Below are 22397 nucleotides of genomic sequence, written 5' to 3'. Positions count from 1 at the left end.
CTGCTAGAAACAGGTTTCTCAGGGTTTTTTTTAAAAGGAAATTAGTTATAAACAATACACATATCCCTGTCTTGATTCATTAAATTTGCCACACAAATGATACTTGATAGCAACTTTCCCAAGGCCTAAGGGAGCTAAACTCTAGTCTGAACTGTTCCATCATAGCTCACTTTGAAGAACATTTGAAGAATTATCTAATCTTTGAGACCAGCCTTAATTTCGATAAATTTAAATTATGCCAGACAACTAAGGTTAATTCCCAGAAACAATATTCCTCAGTCATTGCTGCATTTTAATCATAGGTTGTTAAGAAATTTTATACAAATCTGCATTGGAGACATTTGAACAAAGCAATTAAGTTTCACACAAGCTTTGACTTAAGATTTAATGTTTAATGGTCTTGCCAAGTATGTTTCTACATATAATCATCCACATCTTTGTGTTCCTAGGTACCTGAGCTATATCCTAGGAAACTGATTTACTTAGCAATCCCAATTATGCCACAAGCTAGGCGAGGTCCAGCATTTCCTGTCTTTTCACTCTCAGCATTTCCCCCTTTGCCCAAGTCATCAGGTTTCTCGTGGACCTAAATAAAATATTAAAAAAAAAAGGCATTTTAAGAAAATTAAGCTGTCCTAAGTGGCTACTACACGCATTTTTTTCCCCCTAATCCCTGAGAGGTAAGACCCTCATGTACATAGGTCAAAGGGCATGTCAAGTGAACCTTTAGTGATTAATGAACACAAATATATGAACACTTTTTTTTTAGAAAAACAAGCCTATAACACTTAATAGGATTTGTTATAGGTTGTGTTGTGGTATACCTAAATAAGATTCTGTCCTAGGCAGTTTACTATTAATAATAAAGGAAATTAACAAGCTAAAAATCTAGAGCATACTGATCCTAGACTTCCATAATACCAAAGAAATTATAATTTTCTAATACTGTTTGCACTATATATCAAATACAAATTGAGGGAACAAGTCAAATTGGGCTCAAATTCTATCAAAATGTTAAGACACTATAGCGGAACAGTTCTCGGAGAAATCCCCTTAACTATCTGAAAGAATATTTTTATTGTTCATTCTGTTTCTTACACTTAACTATATCAATGTGGATTTTTTTTTTTACATTCTTAGATCTAGAAGTGAAATTGATTAGTACCTCCCCCTATTTTGAGCAATGTGGCAACCTATGCAGTTAAAAGCCTTGTTAAAAAAAAAGGTGGGAGAGGGGAGAGAAGGAATTGAATATTGGCAGATCAAATAGCAACATCTGATATCTGAATTGTTTGGGTATTAAACTACGGCATTAAGATTTCTACTCCTACTCCCACCCCAAATTCAGAAATTCCCATGTTTAGTTTTCTATAACAATTTATCTCAGATATTGAATGGGGAAGAATTAGCATTTAACTTGTATAGCACAGTGACCGAGGTCATTGTTTTTGTTCCCTTTCACTGTGAGCGTTGATTTTAGCATAATTTTAATTGCTGATGTATAAAAGCCAAGTTTAAACATGGGTCTCAGTCTCATTAAGATTCTTTAAGAGTTGGGGTGCCTGGAAGGAACTCCTAATAATACAGGTCAGCACCTTATAGTTTTACAGAGCTGCTTAGTGCACTCAAAGGTTAAATATGACATACCCGGGGCCACAAGGCCTATATGTATTAGGAAAGGTGCACATGTGCACACACAAACCCTTGATATTTTAACACTTACCACCATAGTACGGCCAATGATAGACATTGGTCCTGAAAGTTGAATTAGGTGATCTTTGATAGATACTTCTGCCACACCATCTTTGCCAGCAGTCACATTGCCAAGGTCTCCAACATGCCTATGGATCACAAATAAGCGCAATCTTGAGTTCCAACCAAATGTTTCCAAGTTTAAAGTCAGACCCTATCTGCCAGGATGAAATTATCTCTTGTATTTGGTCAAATAAGCACTGATCAAACAAGGGTAATTAGCCAGCTATAGGAGTTAAAAGCTGAAAAAAAAATAACATTGGAAAAAAATCTTCAACTAATCTAGTCAAACTTTACTTTAAAAAACAAAGTAACATTAGATGGAAGGTTTTTTTTGGGGGGGAGGGAAAAAAGGAGGGGAAATGTGAAAGTGATCATAGATTCTTCCCAATAACCAAGAGAAGGAACTACTGATCATAGTTTAGTTTATCCTATGAATAAGTAGTGAATTATTAAGGTTCTCACCCTGATATATCAAATCAGTCCTTATATGACTGAACCTTGTAACTATTTTCCTTTTAAACCATCTACTTTTCCTAAGATTCCCAGGAAAAAGTAGAAATTGGAGATTTCATCCAGTTTGGTATTAAGTAGTTTCATCAATTAGGCCTTGATGTTCACAGATTTCCTCCCTTCCCACATGCTTTAAAAATGGTGGTTGGTTTATTCTAATGTCTACTATATACTCATGTCATTTCCTCTGTTTCATTTGACATTGTGTTCTGTATTAAATAAACATGATAAAAACAAAGCCCTCTTAATTTGTGCTCCCATTTGTGAACTTTTTAATGATCCCAGCACTACACTGAAAATGGGGGAGAAATGATGCTTTCTTGATGTTATGCTAGATGGAAGGACAGGAGGAGGAAAGAACACTCATAGAACTCCAGTTCTATATGGCAAAGGGGAAATTTACCATTATGTCAGTTCTAAAAAGGCAGATCATAGAAACAAGACCTTTAAAGGCCTGAATCCAACTCTCATTTTACAAATCAAGAGATCTCAATCAGCCTTATTTTTCTCATTTACCTTTCATCATCCTTTGGTCCACCATGTTTTTTGGAATGAGGATTAAAGTGAGCACCTGCACTGGTACATCCTGTTAGGAAAAAAAAAATCTATGATTAAGAATTCAAAACCAATTATTACTTCTAATTGTAATTAGATCTAATCACACAAACTGTTCATAAGCAAAGTTACTATAATAGAATTATCTAAAATCTGTCATGTACTAGCTACCTATCAAAATTTAGATACCAAAAATGTAGAATTCCTTTTTAAGTTCAAGTCCACATATCACTGCTATTAAAGAGGAAAAATCCATATGGTTTCTTTCTGAAAACTTCTCAACTTTCTTACCAAATTCCTCTTAAGTACTTTTACTTCAACATTTGGTAAAGGTAGATACTGGTCACTGTTTTTAAAAAGTAAAATTGTTTCTAATCTTGTTATCCATTTAATAAAAGCACAGATATAACTCATTAAAAATCATTTGAATGCATTACTACCTTTAATGAAATCATATTGTGAAAACCTATTATGTCAAGATTCAACATTGTCTCATAACCCCATTTGGTTTAATTCTTCCCTATTAAATATACCATGGATTATATGATCTTTCCTAACCCAAACTCATTTATTGGGTGCTTTTTTTTCCTAGACTACTATAACTTGAAATGGCAAACCACTCCAGAATCTTTGCCAAGAAAACCCCAAATGGGGATCACAAAGAGTTGGACACAAATGAAACGATTCATCAGCAACTATAATTTGAGTAAAAGCTTGGTATATAAAGTAGGAATTATTACATCCCCTCTATCACTTAACTTTAGGCAAGTCCTTTAACCTTACTGGGCTTCAACTTCATCATGTAAAATAAGGAAGTTCTAATCTCTCCCAAAAGCAGCAAATTTGACAGCAAGAACAACTGCACCACTGAGGTAAGAAGGGAAACACCATCTCCTTATGTTCAGGAATAGTACATTCCCTAGCAGCTGTTACTCCCATTGCCTAACTGAGATAAGAGTACTCTGTCACCTATAACTGCAAGCACTTAAGCTACAGCTTTTCTGACTAAGGTTCTTCCATTAACTTTGAACATGGTCTATATATAATATGTAGACCACTAGGCAGCACTGTGTAGTCTCCCTTTGGGAGAGCTAAAACTTCAGCTAGAGGTAAATGATAAGCCAGAATGAATGGCTTAAGGAAAGGTACTTTTTTCAATAGACTAAACTTGGCTTGCAAACTGATAATCCTTTTCTTATTCAAATTGTCAAACATTTAAAAGTACAATAATTATAGCAGTCAAGTGAACAGAGACACAAAATTGTACAATAATTTAACACTGATCTCTGATTATATTGAGCTAATTTTCTGATGATGAAGTTCTACAATGAAGTTAAAAGAGGCATCTTTATTAGTAAGTAAGATCTCTAGGGGCGGCCAGGTAGCACAGCGAGTAAGAGCACCGACCCGAGTCGGGATGGTCTGGGATCAAATCCGGGCTCAGACACTTAGCACCCACCCAGAAACACCTAGCCTTGTAACCTTGAGCAAGTTACTTAACCCCAATTGCTTAAAAAAAAAAAAGACCTCTATATACAATTTTGCAGTTTTAAATCCCTTATTCAATGACCCTTCATGAATTCCAAACTAGAAGCCAACTCATTCTAAAGCAATAATGGAATGATTTGTTTCAGACAGACTGAGGACATTTTTTTCTACTAAGCATATTATTAAAGGAATGAAAGGCACACATGAGAAACTGAGGAAAGTGACACAGAAAATAGTTCTGATACCTCTCCCCATTTTCTTTTATTGAATACTGCTTACAGATGAATAGCCAGCTGTGGTGCCTAAAAGACAAAAAATGTTTCCAGACAACCAAATCACCGGAGCTGCTATGCTTTATGTATATAAGATTGAGTTTTTTGACTTTCCATTCTCATCAACCAAATAAGACTAATTTTAATATTTATTTGAATTTTTATTTTACCTATGCAAGTGTCCATTGCAAGACAAAACGGGGATGGCACTATGCTTGCATTCCTCTGACAAATTTAGGTTAATATGTTACAGTGGCTGAACAAAACACACATAAGTTTAAAAACCTACCTTGAGTGTTGTCACCAAATTCATGGACATGGAATCCATGATCTCCTTCAGCTAATCCTGTAATACTTCCCTTGATTTCCACAGGCTCCCCAGCCTTTATTCAAAGAAAAGATTTGATTAGTTTGAAATGACTAAATTAAAAAGTTATCTAAAAGGTTCATTAGTTCAAAGACATACTGATACAATGTTTGCTGATTAACCAGCTACTTTAATTTTCTAACAGTAATTCTATACTGCTAAAGGGTACCTATGGTACTGATAAGGAATCAATAAATTTTTGTTGCCAGGCATGAAATATCTCTAAGTTAGCTAGACTATGGTCAGTGGGGAGCCATTTTGTTTTTGTAGAAAAGGGATGTAAGTGAACTAGTTTTAAGAAGATTAAAACCTGTAGGATTAGTGGAGGGAAAAGGCAAAACACTGGGCTTGATTGCTAAAGTATAAAGCCAAGTTTGAACATGGCCAGTTTAATTCTCAATAAAATAGAGGGATATTGAATAAGAAGACCTCAGGTGATTTCCTGATCCAATATTCAATGACTAGAGAACTCTTGCATATAAAAGTCTGTAAATCCAAACAAAATACTTAATATATAATTTAGACTAAAATACCGGTTTTATAAAAGCCAGGTTTGTGAGGCGAAAAGCACATCATTTTAGTAGTCTCTGGTTTCCCTTCCTCTAGCATTACTCTAAGCCTTGGTGGTTATGAAAAGGTAGAGAGCCTTTTCACCTCCAACGGCTCACCAAGAGTCTTTTCATTTGAGATTCATTCCTGATGCTTCTATCCCGTCAAGAACTTTTTTGAAGTCTTTGTCACCTAGAGTAATGTCTCTAAGGTGGGGGTCTGGAGACACCTCAAACAACCCACTCTTTTGAATTACCCCATTACTCTTGAAGGCTCCATGACCCTTTTAGACTTCCAGATTTACAACCTTAGTGTCATCTGTCTTTTATTCACTACACAGCATCAGTAAGTTGCTGAATCTTTTCTACCTCTGCAACATCTCATCATTCCCTATTTTACACCTCTCCCCTGGACTATTACAATACTCTCCTAATTCGTCTCCCTACCTCCAGTCACCACTCCACTCCAATTTATCCTCCACAGAGTTGCCAAAGTGAATTTGCTGAAGCACAGATTTAACTGTCAGTTCCCTAATTCAACACTATGGTGGTTATCTGAGTCTGTCAGATATTAAATCCCACACTTTCTTGCCCTCCCCCCTTTCTTAGACCACCTAAAAACTGGCTGGACTGCTTGATGGGTTCACAACAATTTGAATGAGGCAGGAAGCACTAACCTTATTCCTTTCAGTGAGATGCAAAACCACCACGCCTTACCCATTTGCCCTGACAGAACCTCCAGAATTCCAGCAATTGCATCTGACCTACTAATGTTGCTAAAAGACCCTAAACTCTGCCATTCACACTGTCACTATATCACTACAGCCTTAACACTGGGTTTTGTTGGCTCAGAGTGTAAATAGCAATTGTTTCTGTTCTGGCCAGAAACCCAGAGGATCTTTCCCTCCCAGACCGATTTTTTTTTTTTTTAGAGAAGGTAAGAGGCCATTTTTGCCCTCATTTTTAACCTAGCCTTAAATCACTGAATGGGTATTGCCTCAGACAATCTGAGACCTGGTATAGCCCTTAGCATAGTGACTCTGCCCAGCCCTCCCTCACTTAAATCCAATTAACCAGCAAGTCAGGACATCATTTGTCCTCTTTGAGAACAAAACACAAATAAATATAACAATAGTCTTAGGACTTCAGGATCTAGTCATCCATCTCATAACTGAATTCTTATGCTGTCTTCCCCCAGTTAAAGTGAGCACCCTAAGAGGTAGAGATTGCCTCAGCTTTTCTATTTGTATCCCTAGTATGTAGCACATAGTAAGCATTTAATAAGAGGGGCAGCTAAGTGGTGCAGTGGATAGATGGCTAGGCCTGAAGTCTGGAAGACTCATCTTCCTGAGTTCACATCTGGGCTCAAACACTAGCTGTGAAACTTAATCCTGTTTGGCTCACTTCCTCATCTGCAAAATAAGCTGAAAAAAAAAAATGGCAAACCACTCCAGCATCTTTGCCAAGAAAATCTCAAATGGGATCTTGAAGAGTTGGACACAACTGAAAATAACTGAACAACAAAAACACTTAATAGCTTTTCATTCATATGATTCATAACATACATTATTATTATAGCAGTACATGTGTATAACTTAAAAATAACTTTAAAAAATAAAAAACTTTTTTAAAAAATTCAGAAAGTTTGGATAAACCACAGGTCTCATGTTAGCAATGCCTCCAAGTTCAAGCTTTGGGTTATCAACAGAAGAATGACATCTATAATGCCCTATACCCAAATCATTGATAAAAATATAAAACACAGGGCCAAACATAGATACCTTGAGCAATGCATTGAAGAAGTCCTTCCAAGACAACACCAAACAATTATTAGTTATTCTGAGATCTGCCATTCAACAAGTTCTGAACCCATGTACTGTACCTTTGCCTCTCTTATCCACAAAAATAACTTTCACGTTAAATGCTTTTGCTAAAATCTAGGCAAACTGGGGTCAAATCAGACACCTCCAAGGGAGCTAGGAGAGAAGAGATACAGTCAAGGAAATAGCCAGGAGGCCTTAGGCATGACAGAACGAGAATAGGAAGTTCATGAAGATCTTACCAAGAGGCTGCTGTCAGGACTTAGCACGTGATTACACCAAGCTCTCACATGACCAGTTCAACAGGGGAGGTCCCAGAGTGGGACTCCCTAGATCCAATATCACTCCACAGATTCAGACAGGTCAACGATGCTTAAGAGTGTCAGACGGGAAAGTCTCACTCGAGTGAGTGTGATCAGTTTTCCTCTCTTTCTCTGCTTGTGATCTAACAGAAAGTCTGAAGTTGCTACCATAGAAAATTCTAGACATAGATCACATATGGGAAACTTTTATCTTTAAAAAAGGGCAGGAGGGAATAGAGATTATTAGAACAGCACACACAGTTTGTAGGGGAAAGACAATAGCCTGAATTGATTTATGCCAGCATCCTTCTAAATAAAGTTTGAGTCTCCCAATAGTTTTAAATATGAGATGCTAATTATCTTCTCACAAATCTGCTCTCCTATATTTTCTGTGTGGGTTATGAGTCACTTCACTTTAAGATTCTCATCATTTCCATACAATAAATTCCTCCTCACCAGTAAAAAATGGATCCAGAATATAATTTCTCCTTGGGGCGGCTAGATGAAGCACTGAATAGAGCACTGGCCCTGAAGTCAGGAGGACCTGGGTTCAGATCCAGTCTCAGACACTTAACACATACACACAAAAAAAACTAGCCATGTGACCTTGGGCAAGTCACTTAAACCCAATTGCCCTCAAAAAAAAAAAGGCAAAAAAAAATGTATACTGAATATAATTTCTCCTTGCTGGTCCCACTACATATTTTGAAGGATGAGATTAACATTAAGTTAAGAATTATCAATTTTGCTTTGGGTAGATAGAAAACTCAAGCAGATGTCTAGGTAATTATAGTTATTGTATGTGTGTCAGGGTTGTGATTATTTCCCAAATTCTTTATATTTCTATCCAGGTTGTTTACACTCCAACAATAATACCACTTAACACTTGTTTTCACTCAAATGTTAACCATCAGGCTCTCCCTGATTTCCAGTTCTTAAGCTTTCCTGTCTGCAAAGTATCTTCTAAAGTACAATACTACTCTGCCTCTTGACCTATTCATTTTGAACAACAACATACACTTCCAAAGCCCTTTTCCAGTAGTAAAATAGATTGCTGTCAAATGTTACCTAGACCTTGTGCATTTATAAATACATCTGAGGCCTTGGGTTTTATTGCTGGCTTTTTTACTAGATTTTGTCTGTGAATTTGTGGGTGTGTCTCCTGCTAGTCTGTTTCCTCCATTATAGCTAATTTATATCTAACTGATATACATATAAATTCTGTCCCTCTCCCTCCCTTTTGGGTTTAAAACCCTCTTGTTTAGATATGTAAGACTCTTGGCAAATGTATCCTTACTCTGTGTACTCCATCACTTACCAGAAGTCTGTCTTTCCTAGATCTTAAGCAGAATTCCAGAAATCCAAATGAAAATACTTCTTAACCAATCATTCACTTACCAATCTTCCTCTCTTCTGAAACCAGTGACTTCAATAGGCAACAATCATCAAAGCACAACTTGTGCTCCTAGTCTTCAATATTCTTGCCCAAGACTTCATAATCTTTAGTACTATTTTCTTAATTCTTTCTGGTATTTATGGTCAAATTAATGACAAGTAGTTAACAGTCATCAGGTTTGGAGGATTCTATGATGTCTTTGATACATTCCAAGGCATAAAGAACAAGTAGTTGCCTCACTACCTTTAAAGAGGGAGTCACCAATCAGTACTATTGTGTGTGATCTGACCTTCCCAAATGATCTTTCACATGAGATCATCCAGACTATAATCATCATTACTTAGGGAACAAATATTATCTCCCTCCTCTTTCAGAAGAACAGCTTGTTTCTTAGCATGTAATGTTTGATGGCCCTTTCTCCTTTTTACTTCTCCATAACATTTCTCTACCCTCTAAAACTCTTGACATAGATTAAAATGTTTCAGGTTCCTTTTCTTCTGTTTTCACATGGAAGCCCTTCTGGGTTTTCTTTTCTTAATAAGGAAAACGTTATCCAAGTCAAACCACAGGTTAATCAAATTACATTAAATTTTATTTTAACTCATGGGCATATGCCATGCTGAGTTCAAACAAAGCAAAATTTGGAAAATGGCTCCTTTTAGCTAAATACAAAATAAAGAGACCCCCTGCAGTGCTGGAGCTACTTGACAAAATATTAGGTTCATACAGAAGGAGGCACCTGTTGCCAATGTAAAGCTTTGCCAATCAATTAGTCAATCAATCAACAAAGATATATCAAGCACTTACTACATGTCAGACACTATGCTAAGTGCTGAGATACAAAGAACCAGGTAAGAAGCTCATATCCTAGTCAGGGAAACTTTCAACATATGTGAAAACAAGATACATATAATGTAAATGAGAGGTAGTCTCAGATGGAAGGCACTAACAGTGGGGGTAACCTGGAAATGTCTTCTTTAAAATTTTAAACATTTTTATTTGAAATTTTGAGTTCCAAATTCTATTCCTTCCTCCCTCCTCCCTGAGACAGTAAGCAATCAGATATAGATTATACATGCGCAATAATGTAAAACATTTCCATATTAGTCATTTTGTATAAAAAGATTTAAATAAAAGAAAATGAAAGGAAGAAAGTGAAAAATAGCATGTTTCAGTTTGTATTCAAATAATATCAGTTCTTTCTCTGGAGACAGACAGCATGCTCCATCATAAGTCTTTTGGGATTGTCTTGGATCATTGTAGTGCTGAAAACAGCTAAGTCATGCACAGTTCTTCATTAAACAATATTGCTGTTACTGTGTACAATCTGGTTCTGTTCACTTCATTTTACATCAGTTCACATAAGTCTTTCCATATTTTTCTGAAATCATCCTGCTTGTAGTTTCTTATCACACAATAATATTCCATTGTCATCATATGCCACAGCTTGTTTAGCCATTCCTCAATGGACTTCCCTTCAATTCTGGAAAGGCCTTTTGAAGAAGGTGGGATGTGAATAGAATCTTGAAGGAAGCCAGAAGAGGGCAGGGAGAAGAACATTCCAGGCATGGGGGAAGAGCAGTCAAAAGGCATGAAAAACTACATATTAGTTCTATGACCTTAAGCTAAATAATCTAACTTCTCAGAGTCTCACCTTTTTGTTAGTAAAGTTAACACTTATATAATCTAAGACTGATGGATATGGGATAACTGATATTTTCACAACTATTATTAAATTGTATACTTTTCCAGGCAGGCCAGAGCCCTATAATTTTAAAAACAAACAAAAAAAAAAACTGCAAAGAAGCTTTGCATGATTAACCTTCAACTGGTGTAATTTCAATATTTAAATTAAGTACATACATTTAAATGTAATACTCTAGCATGAGATGCCTTACAAAATCCCATGATAAATCAGGGAAGAGGTAGTAGCTAGAGTCAGTTTTAATCATCTGCCATTTCTCTCTTTTTCCTTTCCCAAGTTGTCTTAGATGTGCTGCTTGTGCAAAGGCAAAGGTTGTGCCTATCAACAAGAAAGCCCGTTTCAATTTCCCATTTGTGACTACCTACTCACCAAACCTTGTTTGGAGATGGATTTGATGGCAATACTTCAAAGGATCTGTGATTTCATTAGCATGGGTTCTACCTGTACAAATGCAGATCACAACACCTCTATAATGTAATACTGTCTTTGAGAGATTTTATGGCCTTAGCTAACTTGGTCCTTACACAAAATAGTCATCAGCCCTCACTTGAGCTCTCAGCTTGACATTCCTCAACTGCCAGATTCTTGTGCTCCCCCAGCACTTCACTGAGAACTAAGGTTATAACATAAGGTATTAAAGTGCTGCTTTGGTGGAGGATGACAAGATAGCTGTTTTGGTCTAGATTTATTAAAAAGGTATTTCCCAAGCACTTGAGCCTAAATGTGGATAAGCCTCATCCTTGTCTTTCTAACCAGAATAGAATACTTCATATTTATGGATTGCTTTTGTTTCTCACATAAACCCTGTTAAGTAGGTAGGGTGAAGTCTTTGTTTGATTATATTTTGTTTTAACTTGACTTGTAATTTATTAGTGTAGATGAGTCTTAGTGAAGAAACTATTTACCAAGGCAGATGGGCAGGAGTAAATGGCTTGCTCTGGATTACAGTTTATCAGAGTTGGGACTTAAACCTAGCTTTCTATGCACTATGACATATTACTTCTCAGTACAAACATTATACTTTTAAATATTCAATTCATTAAAACTCACTTTGTGCTAGGCATTGGAGATGGAGCAAAGAAATGAAATAGAAATCAGCCATCACAGGCTTGTCAATTTAGAAGTGGAAGGAACCTTCAAAATTATCTAATCCAAACCTCTCATTTTACAGATGAAAAACTGAGGAACAGAAAGTTTAAATTGTCCAAGGTTACACATGTAGTAAGAATTCAGGTCTGTAATGGAAATGCAAATTTAAAGATCTTCCCTGCCCTTAGGCCCTTTGATAGGCTTAAGAGACTCTGAGAAACTTCCTTGATTTGATAATATACTCTGCCTCCTAATAGGCTGAATGTGGTCACATGGAGCCTGTGGCAGGAGGCTTGGTTTTCAGGAATGCCCACACCTTGATACTGTGTGATTGGGCAGTGGGTCAAGAGGGTGGTTACATTCTCTGACCCAGGAGAAGGCTATATAATCCCTGATGCGAGGCTTTGCTTTGGGGCTCACTTTGAGAAGTGTTCTGTGATTTGATCAGGTGAGACTCTGGGAAGCCGTTGTTGAGAGCCCCCCGGCTTTGAAAAACCCAGATGTTGATTTGGTATGGATGTAATGATTGGACAGTTTGGAAACCTGTCTACTTGATCTGTTTCTCTGTCTTGATAATTCTGTCTGTATACTCTGAAGTTCGGGGTGCTGACCTTTTTCCCCTGAACTAGGTAAACAATACATATTTGACTGATTAAAGTAAGCTTGTTAACCCATTTTGAGTTGCTTTCCTTTAACAAAGCAGATCTAAGAGCCTGTGTTGGCAGTCTCCCTGGGGACACTGGGGTGCTTGCTGATACAAGGTCCTAACCCAAATTTGGCATTTTCCCCTCTACACCATACAGCTTTTCCTACAACATGTATGGTCCATTAAAGTTTACTGGAGTTCAGAGAAGTTACTTGATTTAATATAGATGAGGAGTGGTACACAAGTGACAACCAGGCCTCAACTCCAAACCATCTGACTTCAAATCTAATACTCTTTCCAATAGGAGCAGGTCCAAGTAGTTAAAAGCAAAGCAAGGGTTCCCATTTTCCTTCTTCATTTCAACCCCTAAGCTGCCACATAACTGCATTATTAGATAAATGAGAAAGTTACTATAACAAGTAAATATATTGAGGCTATCAAGAAAATCTTATGAAAGAATGTTAAAGTTCAAAGTCTGAGAGATTTTAATTTTCTGCAACGATTATGACATACTATGGCTGACTTTCAATGAATCTACCAATTACAGTTTTGGGAGTAGCTGGGTCACTCTTGACACATATGATGAACTAGCCGGCTGAATGACTGAGCACTGGAGTCAGGAAGACCCAGTGTGAAATCCTACCCTACTCTACTTCTCTGTGTGATCTAGTCAAATCATTTAACTTCTCTGTTCCTCAGTTTCTTCATCTGTAAAATGGGATTGAACTTAATGGCCTCTGAGATCCCTTCAAGCTCTATATCTAAGATCCTTTATTTATGATATTCCCCTGATATACTACCTGAGCAAAGAAGAAAAGTCAGCATGGGGAGTTTGCTCCACCAAAGCAAATGCCTTAGGTGAGTCCTAAGGATTTGCCAAAAGAGATGAGGTTAACTGCACAGGGTCACACAGCTATTAAGCATTAGGGGCAGAATAACTTTGATAGCCTTAATATGTTTACTTGATAAATAGTAACTTTTTGGGTTACCTAAAAATGTAGTAATATACCAGCGTAGCAGTTGAGATGAGAAGGTAAGATGATAATCCTTGCTTTGCTTTTAGCCATTTTGAGATCCTCTTTCTACCGTAAAGAATACTATAGCTGAAGTTAGAAGTCATCTGAACCTAGGTCTCTTGTCTCCAAATCTAGTACTTTATCCACTTTATCAAAGCTTGCCTTATCCAAAAAGGAAATTAATTCGATTTTTAAAATAGTAATTAATTTTTATGGGAATATTTTTTACATCACCTAAATTTCTCCCTGTATCACTTCCTTCCCTTATCCCAAAAGCCATCCCATAACAAAGAATATTTATAGAACAAGAGGATATAGGAAAAAGTCACTAAAACCAATCAAAATATTGAAAAAAAAAAACTGACTATACACAATCTAACACACCCACAGAACCCCATTTCTGCAAAGGAATTAGGGGAAGAGTCTTCTCATAGCTCTTCATTAGGGTCAAGCTTATTCCTTATAATTTCCCAACGTTCAAGATATTCAATAATCAATATTGATTATTTTGTCATTATTGTTCTTTCCATTTACACTGCATATATTTTTAATTTAATTTTTCAATTAAAATATTTTTCTCTTCCTCCTACTTCCCCTACATGGGGAGTTATAAGAGGTGAACCATTTTAAGAAATAAGCATACATAATCAAGTAAAACTTAATTCCTGCATCATCTGCTTCAAATAAAAAAATGCCTCAATCTGCGCCCAGAGTCCATCATGAAGTGGTGAGTAGCATATTACATTATAGATCTTTTGGGATTGTGATCAGTCATTACACTGACCAAAATTAAGTCTTTCAAAGCTGCTTGTCTTTACAAACTGTTCGCCTGGTTTCAAGTATTTCACTCTGCATCAATTCACATAAACCTGCCCAGGCTTCTCTCAAATTGTCCCTTCGTTTCTTACAACACAACTGTTTCCACTACAACAGTAAAAACAATAATTAGCATTTACATAATGCTTTAAGTTTGTAAAGTGCTATACATATATACATTATTATCCCTATTTCACAGATGAGGAAACTGAGGCAAAGAGAGCTTATATGACTTGCTCAGAGTCAAAGAGCTAACTAAGCAAGAGTGAGAGGGAAGCTCTGAATGTGGGGCTAAGTCCAGAGCTCTTAGCTATTGTGTAATCATTCCCCAATTGATGGGAAACCTTAGTGACTCTTTGCTACCACAAACATGCAGAAAAAGATGCTCTAAAAACATTTGTCCTTTTCCTCTCCCTTTGTTCTCTTTGGGATACAGACTTAGTAGTGGTACTACTGGGTCAAAGGGTATGGTTCCAAAAATGGTATATGTTTTTTGGTTCTTACTTCACTTTGCATCAGTTCCACTGTCTTTCCACATGCTGTTCAGCATTCTTCATACTCATTGTTTCACAGCAATAATATTTCATCATTTCACTGTTTTACAGTAGTATTTCATTACATGCACATATCAATTTATTTAGCCATTCCCCAATCAATGCATATCTTCTGTTCCCAGTTCTTTGCTGAAACTATAAACATTTGGGGGCATAATAGTCTTTTTTTTTCTTGCTTTTTGGAGGGGGGAAGGCAGGGCAATTAGGGTTGTGACTTGCCCAAGGTCACACAGTAAGTGTTGTCAAGATGGTCGAATTTGAACTCAGGTTCTACTGACTCCAGGGCCAGTGCTCTATTCACTGCTAACTGTTCCCTATAGGGTCTTTTTTAAAGTCACAATTTGTTTAGCCATTCCCCAATTAACAGACATCTTGTTTCCAGTTCTTTTTTAAAACAAAAAATGCTGCTATAGATATTTTGGTGCATATAGGTACTTTCTCTTTATTAGTCATTATCTCTGCAGTATATGTCAAATAGTGGAATATAGCTCAATGTTTTAGCTACTGTTTGCATAAATCCAAACTGCTTTCCAAAATTGTTGTACAAAGTCATAGCTTCATCAACAATACACAATGTGCCTACCACTTCACAACTTCTCCAACAATTATTATTCCCATATTTTGTCATCTCTGCTAATTTACTGGGTATATGGTAAAATCTTGGGATTATTTTGATTTGCATTTCTTTTATTATTAGATTCAGAGCACCTACAGAGTAAAATGTGAGCTGCTTAAAAATGGAGACTATTCTGTTTTTTCTTTGCATCTATAGTGCCTAGCAACATAGTAAGAGCACAATAAACACTTATTGAAATCAACACAAGGGAGGGCATCAAACCCGGGCTTTTCCTATTGTCATGAAGCCTTCAAGACATGACTCTCTTGTGTTAGTACTACTGTTGCAAAAACAAAAAAAAACACTGATAAAAGCAACATTCACTAAGTACTTAGGGCAAGCATATAATTTCTTTGATTTCTCTGAGAAAAAGAAACTATTCCTCAGAATGAATTTAAAGGCCAATGGAATTTCTAACAAATGCTCTAAAAGATCAATTTATGAAGTTAGAAAAGATTATCTTAAGATTCCATACATTTGACAATCTTGCCAATTATACCTTCAATCTCTCTCAAACATAGTTCCCCTTCTCTGCTCAAACTGCCACCACTGTAAATCAGGGTTTGTTAATTCTTTCTTGAACTTTTCTTACCAAGTAGCTGCTCTGTCCTCATCCTTCATCCCAATCTATATTGCTACCAAAATAACCTTACTAAATGTACAGTTCTGACCTCATTTTCTTTTCACCCATTTCCAAAAACTTTCAAGGGCTTATTATATAACAGGAATAAATACAAGCTTTTAAACCTCTACAATCTATTTCTAATCTACATTTCTATCCTTATTTTGCATTATTCCACTTCATAAAGGCAGGCTAAGTTGTTTCTTTTTTGTTTTCTTTTAAGCAATTGGGGTTAAGTAACTTGCCCAAGGTTACACGGTCAGTTGTTTTGTGTGTGTGTGTGGGTGTTAAGTATCTGAGGCCAGAACCCTAACTCCTGGCCCGAGCTCTTACTCACTGTGCCACCTAGACACCCCCAGGCTAAGTTTTAAAATCTATTACTATCTATTCTCTGTGCACTCATGCTGCCAGAAAACAATATCATCTCTGCCTTCTCCTCCTCCTCCTCTAGTACAACCTCCTCCACAAAGATTTCTTTGGTTTCCTTCTTCAGTTGAAAAGTAATTCTTCACAAGAGCTACTCCCAAACAGATACATGATCAAAGGATATGAAGAGGAAATTATCAACAGCTGTGAAAAAATGCTCCAAATCACTAATCAATAAAGAAATACAAATTAAAGTCTGAGATTACATCTTCCACTCAGACTGGAAAACATGACAAAAAATAGAAAATAAAAACTGCTGAAGGGGCTGCTCCGAATTGGTCCAGAAATAGGTCTATATCCCTCAGAAAGTCAAAGAAGGAAAAATATTTATAGCAACTCTTTATGGAGTAGCAAAAACTAAAAACCTGAATGAATTGATTCAAGGTGAATGAGCAGAACTCACTTTATATAATAGTTTATAGCTATATAGTAACATTATATAAAGGAAGACAAATTTGAAAGACTTGAGATCTCTGATCAATACAATGGCAAACCATGATTCTAGATGAAACATGCTACCTACCTCCTGACAGTATTGACGGATTCAAGATGCAGAATGAGACATCTATTTTTGGATATGTTCAGTGCAGTGATTTGCTTTGCTTGACTATGCATATTTGTTATGAGGGTTTTCTTTTTCTTGTGTTCACTTAGGGGAAAGATGGGAGGTTGAGAGGGAAAAAGAAGTTAATTTTTAAAAAGTAATTTTCCTCCCATTAAATTATTAGCTTCTTGACAGCATGACCTATATAATTTTTCACCTTTGTATTGCCAAAGACAACATGAGATCAAATGAAAATTTGATCAGAAGCAAATATAAAATGTTCTTTTGGGCTCTTATAGCCCTTCAAAACATGGCTGCCTCTTCCTACCTTTCCATGCTTCTTATAACACATATAGCTTCAAATCAAAACTTTTTTATTCACTAGATAATTTAGACCTTTTCAAGTCTCTTTTCAAATTTTTTTTCTATTATAAAAAATAAACATGCATCCATAGCTGTTTACATTTCATTTCAACAAGTAGAATGTAAACATCCTCATAATGAAGCAGAAGCAGTAAATCATAACAGTGATATGAGAATTAGAAGCCATAAGTTCTACAGAACCAGTAGTATGTAATCAAGAACACTGGATTTAGAGCCAGAAGAACTGGCTTGAATTCTAGCTCTCCTACTTACTACCTGTATCACATGTAAGTTACAAGTAACTTCTTTGGGTCTCTCTATTATTATCTGCAAATAACAAGTTCTCATCTATAAAATGCAGGGGTTAGACTAAATGACCTTTAAGGCACCTTCCTGCTTTAAAATCTATGATCCTAGTATGGACTTTGCTACTGACAAATTCATAACTGGGCAAGTCACAACCTCTACAAACCCCTTAGTTTCCTCACCCATAAGAAGAGACCACATATTACTTCACAGATTTCTTAATTTTTTCCAAATTATTATTTTTTTTTACATTTTGATTTCCAAATTCTCTCCATCTCTCCAGTCCTCCCTCTGCCCACTGAGAAGGTAAACAATATGATATTATATATTTGAAATAATGCAAAACATTTCCATATTATTCCAGTTGCCAAAAAAGGAGAGAAAAACAAAGTGAAAATGAAAGAAGTATGCTTTAATCAAAACTCAAAGGTCATCAGTTCTGCGGTCCTTTAGAATTGTCTTGGGTCACTGTATTGGGCAGAGCAGCCAAATCTTTCACAGTTGATCACTGTTACAATATCGCTGTTACTGTGTACAACGTTCTCCTTATTTCACTTTGCATCAGTTCATCTAAGTCTTCCCAAGTTTTTCTGAAACCATTCCCCTCATTTCTTATAGCAAAAAAGTATTCCATCACAATCACATATCATGACTTGTTCAGTCACTCTCCAATTGATGGACATTCCCTTAATTTCCAATTCTTTGCCACCATAAAACAAGCTGCTATAAATATTCTTAGGTCTTTTCCTTTTTCTTTGATCTCTCTGGGATACAGACCTGCTAGTGTACAGATTTCTTGTGAAGATGAAACATGTTAGGAAATTCAGAATGACCATATGGAACTGACGTGTACAATAAGCCCAAAGGGGAAAAAAAATCTCCAGAAAGCTCAAACATTGTGATGCTAAAGTACTGGCTTCTTCATACTTCAGTGAGGCTCAAGCAGGAAGACCAAGAAGAGCAGAGAGAGTAGAATGCAAAGACAAGACAGATAAAAATCAAGGAAAATTTAGGCCAGTGAAAATGAGGACCCCTTTAAAAAGTTTATAAAGATTCTGAAACCCCATCCACTTCTTCCTAAACTTTCCCATTTGATTGATAGCACTACCATTCTTCCAGGTTTCCAGTCTTAAACCCTAGTATCATCTTAGATTCTTCTCTCTCCTAAATCCCTCTAGTTACCAATCTCTGTTATGCCTACTTCTGCAATGTTTTTGCACTTGATTTTCCCACTGTCATGTTCAGGCTCTCATTACCTGTCTCCTGAGCTATTAAAATATCATTTAATTTGGCATCCCTGGCTCCCCTTCACGATGCCTACAAATTAACCTTCCTAGAAGCCTGGTCTAATTATCTCACTCCTATTAGTGACCTATAGAATACAATATTCCCACATTCTAGCATTCAAAGTCCTCCACAGTCTTACTCCAATTTTCTATCATAATCAGCTGCATGCACACTCGGCCAAACCACACTAAATACTCTTGATATTAACTTACTTTTTCCAGCCTTTGACAGATTATGCCTGGGGCAAACTCCCTTTCTTCTCAGTCCAATCCTCCAGAAACCCTAGACTGCGATATTCTATCCACTGCCCTTTCTCTCCCCCATCCTGACTTTCAAACCACTTAACATGACCTGATACCATTAGTCCTTCTGTAACTAGTATTAGGGTTATAAATAATGTGTTGTTATTCAGTTGTTTCGGTTATGTCTGACTCTTCATAACCCCATCTGAGGTTCTCATGGCAAAGATACTGGAGTAGTTTTCCATTTCCTTCTCCAGCTCATTTAACAGATGAGGAAACAGAGGCAAACAGGGTTAAGTGACTTGCCCAGGGTCACACACCTATTAAGTGTCTGAGACCAGATCTAAACTTGGCAAGATGGAAGATAAGTCTTGTCTCCAGGGATACACTTTATCCACTGTACCACTCAGGAGAAGAAAGTGAAGCTGGTCACCTTGCACAGTCCTCTCTCAAATTAAAGTCAACTGCAAGTCATGTCATCATCTCCCTGAAGCAATGGTCCTCTTCAAGAACGACCGACAAACACAAGTAAGGTTATCCAAAATACATGTTTTAAACATAGATACCAAACATAGACACCTCACTCTAAATTGTAAGATTACAAGCAAGGAGTCTCAAAACTAGACCAAATTCCTGAAGGTTCATTTAATTAAACTGTCTGAACTCTTTTCTTCCCCCAGGGCTCTATCTCCTCCCTTCAAATATTCTTATCTGCCCATATCTGCACCCAGTGCCCCAGGGGCCAGGAGAACACGTAGGAACTAGGTGTGTCTATAGCTCCCAAACTGGACTAGGGCCCAAAGGAGGGGAGGTGGACCCCAGCAGAGAGGAGGGAAGAAGGTGTGGATGCTTAGCCTGCCCCAATCACCATGGAACAAAGTTCTCCAACAGTCTCCCATGGGGATTAGAAGGAGAAGATTTAGGACTGCTTAAACAAGAGAAAATGGTGAAAACGAATTTTTCCTCTTGGGGGGAAAGGAAAAACTTCAAAAGGGAGACTCAACTACTTCTTTATTCACCTCTTTTTTCACCTCCCCAATTCAAAAAACTCCAGTGACTCCCTATCACCTCCAGGTAAAAATATAAAATGCTGTTTGTTGTCCTTTGAAGTTGGTCCCTTCCTGCACTGTACTCCTCTCCTCCCTCGAATCCTTGGTTGAGTGACCCACCCCAGGTCTCCTCGCTGCTGCCCATCTCCCGACTCCAGGCATTTTCTCTAACTGTCGTCCTGCCTACCTTCTGCTCTCCCGCCTTCCTTCAAGCCAAGTCCCCCTTCATTCCAGGGCGTCCCCCTGAAGGTCTCCCCAGATTGACCCCGCAAGTGTCCCGCTAATGCACTTATTTGCATGAGCTCCTGGGGAGCTGCAACTTTCCCCGGCCCTTCTCCGAATCCCCAGCACTCAGCACCGCGCCAGGCGCATAATAAATGCTAACTAAGCGGCCGACAGCTCCTTAACCTCCGGAGCTGGTACCCCACGCCTGGCTTTGGCGTGCACCCCATTCCTCTCCGCCCCGCCCCCCATGACTCAGCATTTGGGCTCAGCAGCAAGCACCGCTAGCTCGCCCGGCTCCCCTGGGGGAGCGAAGTCTGAAGGTGCACCCAGCGCGGGCCCATTCGCCCCACGCCTCACCACGCCTTCTGCGGTGTGGAGAGAGAACGGTATGGCCAGGATCCCAAGAGACGGCCGGCACTCCAGGAGGCTGAAGGAGCCCAGCACCACGCGGCAGGGGCAGGTGGGGGCGGGGGAGGAGAGGCAGGAGGCGCTGCAAGTGGGGGAAGGGGAGGGTTAGAGGAGGTAAGGAAGGAGCTCCGCCACTGCCCCCTGTAAGGGCGGCAGGACCCATCCGCCCGCCCCTAGTTATGCCCTTGCCTGCTTCTGCTCGAAGTGGATAGTGCCTTGCACTGGGCCGTCGCCCTTCAAAACGCACACAGCCTTCAGCATATCTCACGGGCAGGCGAGCGCGCGGCCCTTGCACGTCCGAGACGGATGCCGGTAGAGAAGAAACAGACGGCCCGAAGAAAGCAAAGCGACCCAAAAAGCGAGGGGGTAAATGCTTAGCCGCAGGCTACGCAGTAGCTCACTTAAGGGCACGCACTGCCGTCACTCCGCGCCTCCCCGACTCCTGTCCGACCAATGAAAATGCTCTCTCTATCATGACTCTTCCCGCCCTCCCCGAAGGCGGCCACCAATCAGGAAGGTCGCTCACTCCCCCCCCCCCCCCCCCCCATACTTAGAAATCTTAGCCCTTTGCCCGCCTAAGCTTGTACTTAACCGTAGAAAGAGCTAGAACCCTCGGTGCCTCTTCACGAGGTCTTCCGCGTGAGAAGTGTGCACTTCGCTCCTCTGCCGTCTTTCCCCTCCTTGGACATTGATGATTGCTGCAGGGATCGATCATTGAACAATGGCGCCTACTATCGCATGTGACTGACACAGCCTCTCTTCTTACCGAGCCAGTGTTCTAGTGGGAGAGACAATAAGACCATAGGGAAATATAAAATGGGAAAAAGAAAAGCCAAGTAGTAACAGTCGTTGGGGAGCGAAGTCACTGGGGGGAGGGGAAGGCGGGAGAGGAGACATCAGAAAAGGCTGAGTGCAGAAGGTGCTGCTTGACCTATGCCCTACAGAAAGAGGGATTCTGGGAGCCAGAGCTGAGGGAACGCACACCCGGCACGTGGGGCTGCCAGTGCAAAAGCTCGGAGAGGGGAAATAGCGCTTCCCCCCTAAGGAACTGCATTGGCAGGATCTCAGAGTGTGAGAAGGGGAGGGATACCCGGTGAGGCTACAGAGACAGGTTAGGGCCAGGTTGTGAAAGGTCTTTAAAAAGCTAAGCAACGTGTATAGTTTGTCCTTCAGGCAACAGGACACCAGTGGAATTGTTTGCTCTAAAGAGTCATGTGACCAGATCCTGAGCCCAAGGAAAATTACTTGGCAGCAGTTTGTAAAATAGACTTAAAGAGACATTCTGAGGGAGGGACCTCTTAGCAGGCCCTTGCAATAATCTGCTGGAGAAGTGAATAGGGCCTGACTAAGGCTGTAACTATGAGAGGGGAGTGGGGAGAAGGAATGGATCGTGAGAGAGGTGAAAGTGGAAAAGGACATGATCTGACAACTCATTGATTATGGGGGGTTGAGGAAGAGTGTAGATTCCAG

At 38.7% G+C, this 22397-nt stretch overlaps 1 protein-coding gene across 1 annotated transcript; it reads right to left on the bottom strand.

The window, feature by feature from the left end:
- Positions 1-371: 371 nt before the first annotated feature.
- On the bottom strand, positions 372-21382 carry SOD1 (superoxide dismutase 1). Its single transcript, XM_069075003.1, has 5 exons — positions 21117-21382; positions 4870-4963; positions 2782-2851; positions 1724-1841; positions 372-586 (listed from the first exon to the last, which is right to left on the bottom strand). Exons 1-5 carry the CDS (start codon positions 21186-21188, stop codon positions 479-481), a joined length of 462 nt encoding a protein of 153 aa, XP_068931104.1. The 5' UTR covers positions 21189-21382; the 3' UTR covers positions 372-478.
- Positions 21383-22397: the final 1015 nt, after the last annotated feature.

Source organism: Petaurus breviceps, unplaced genomic scaffold (genome assembly GCF_028583685.1).
Source record: "Petaurus breviceps papuanus isolate PSGF00001 unplaced genomic scaffold, PetGlider_PUasm1.0 90897, whole genome shotgun sequence".
NCBI lineage: Eukaryota > Metazoa > Chordata > Mammalia > Diprotodontia > Petauridae > Petaurus > Petaurus breviceps.
Note: the sequence above shows the minus strand (reverse complement) of the source record. Positions and strands in the feature narration are given on the sequence as shown.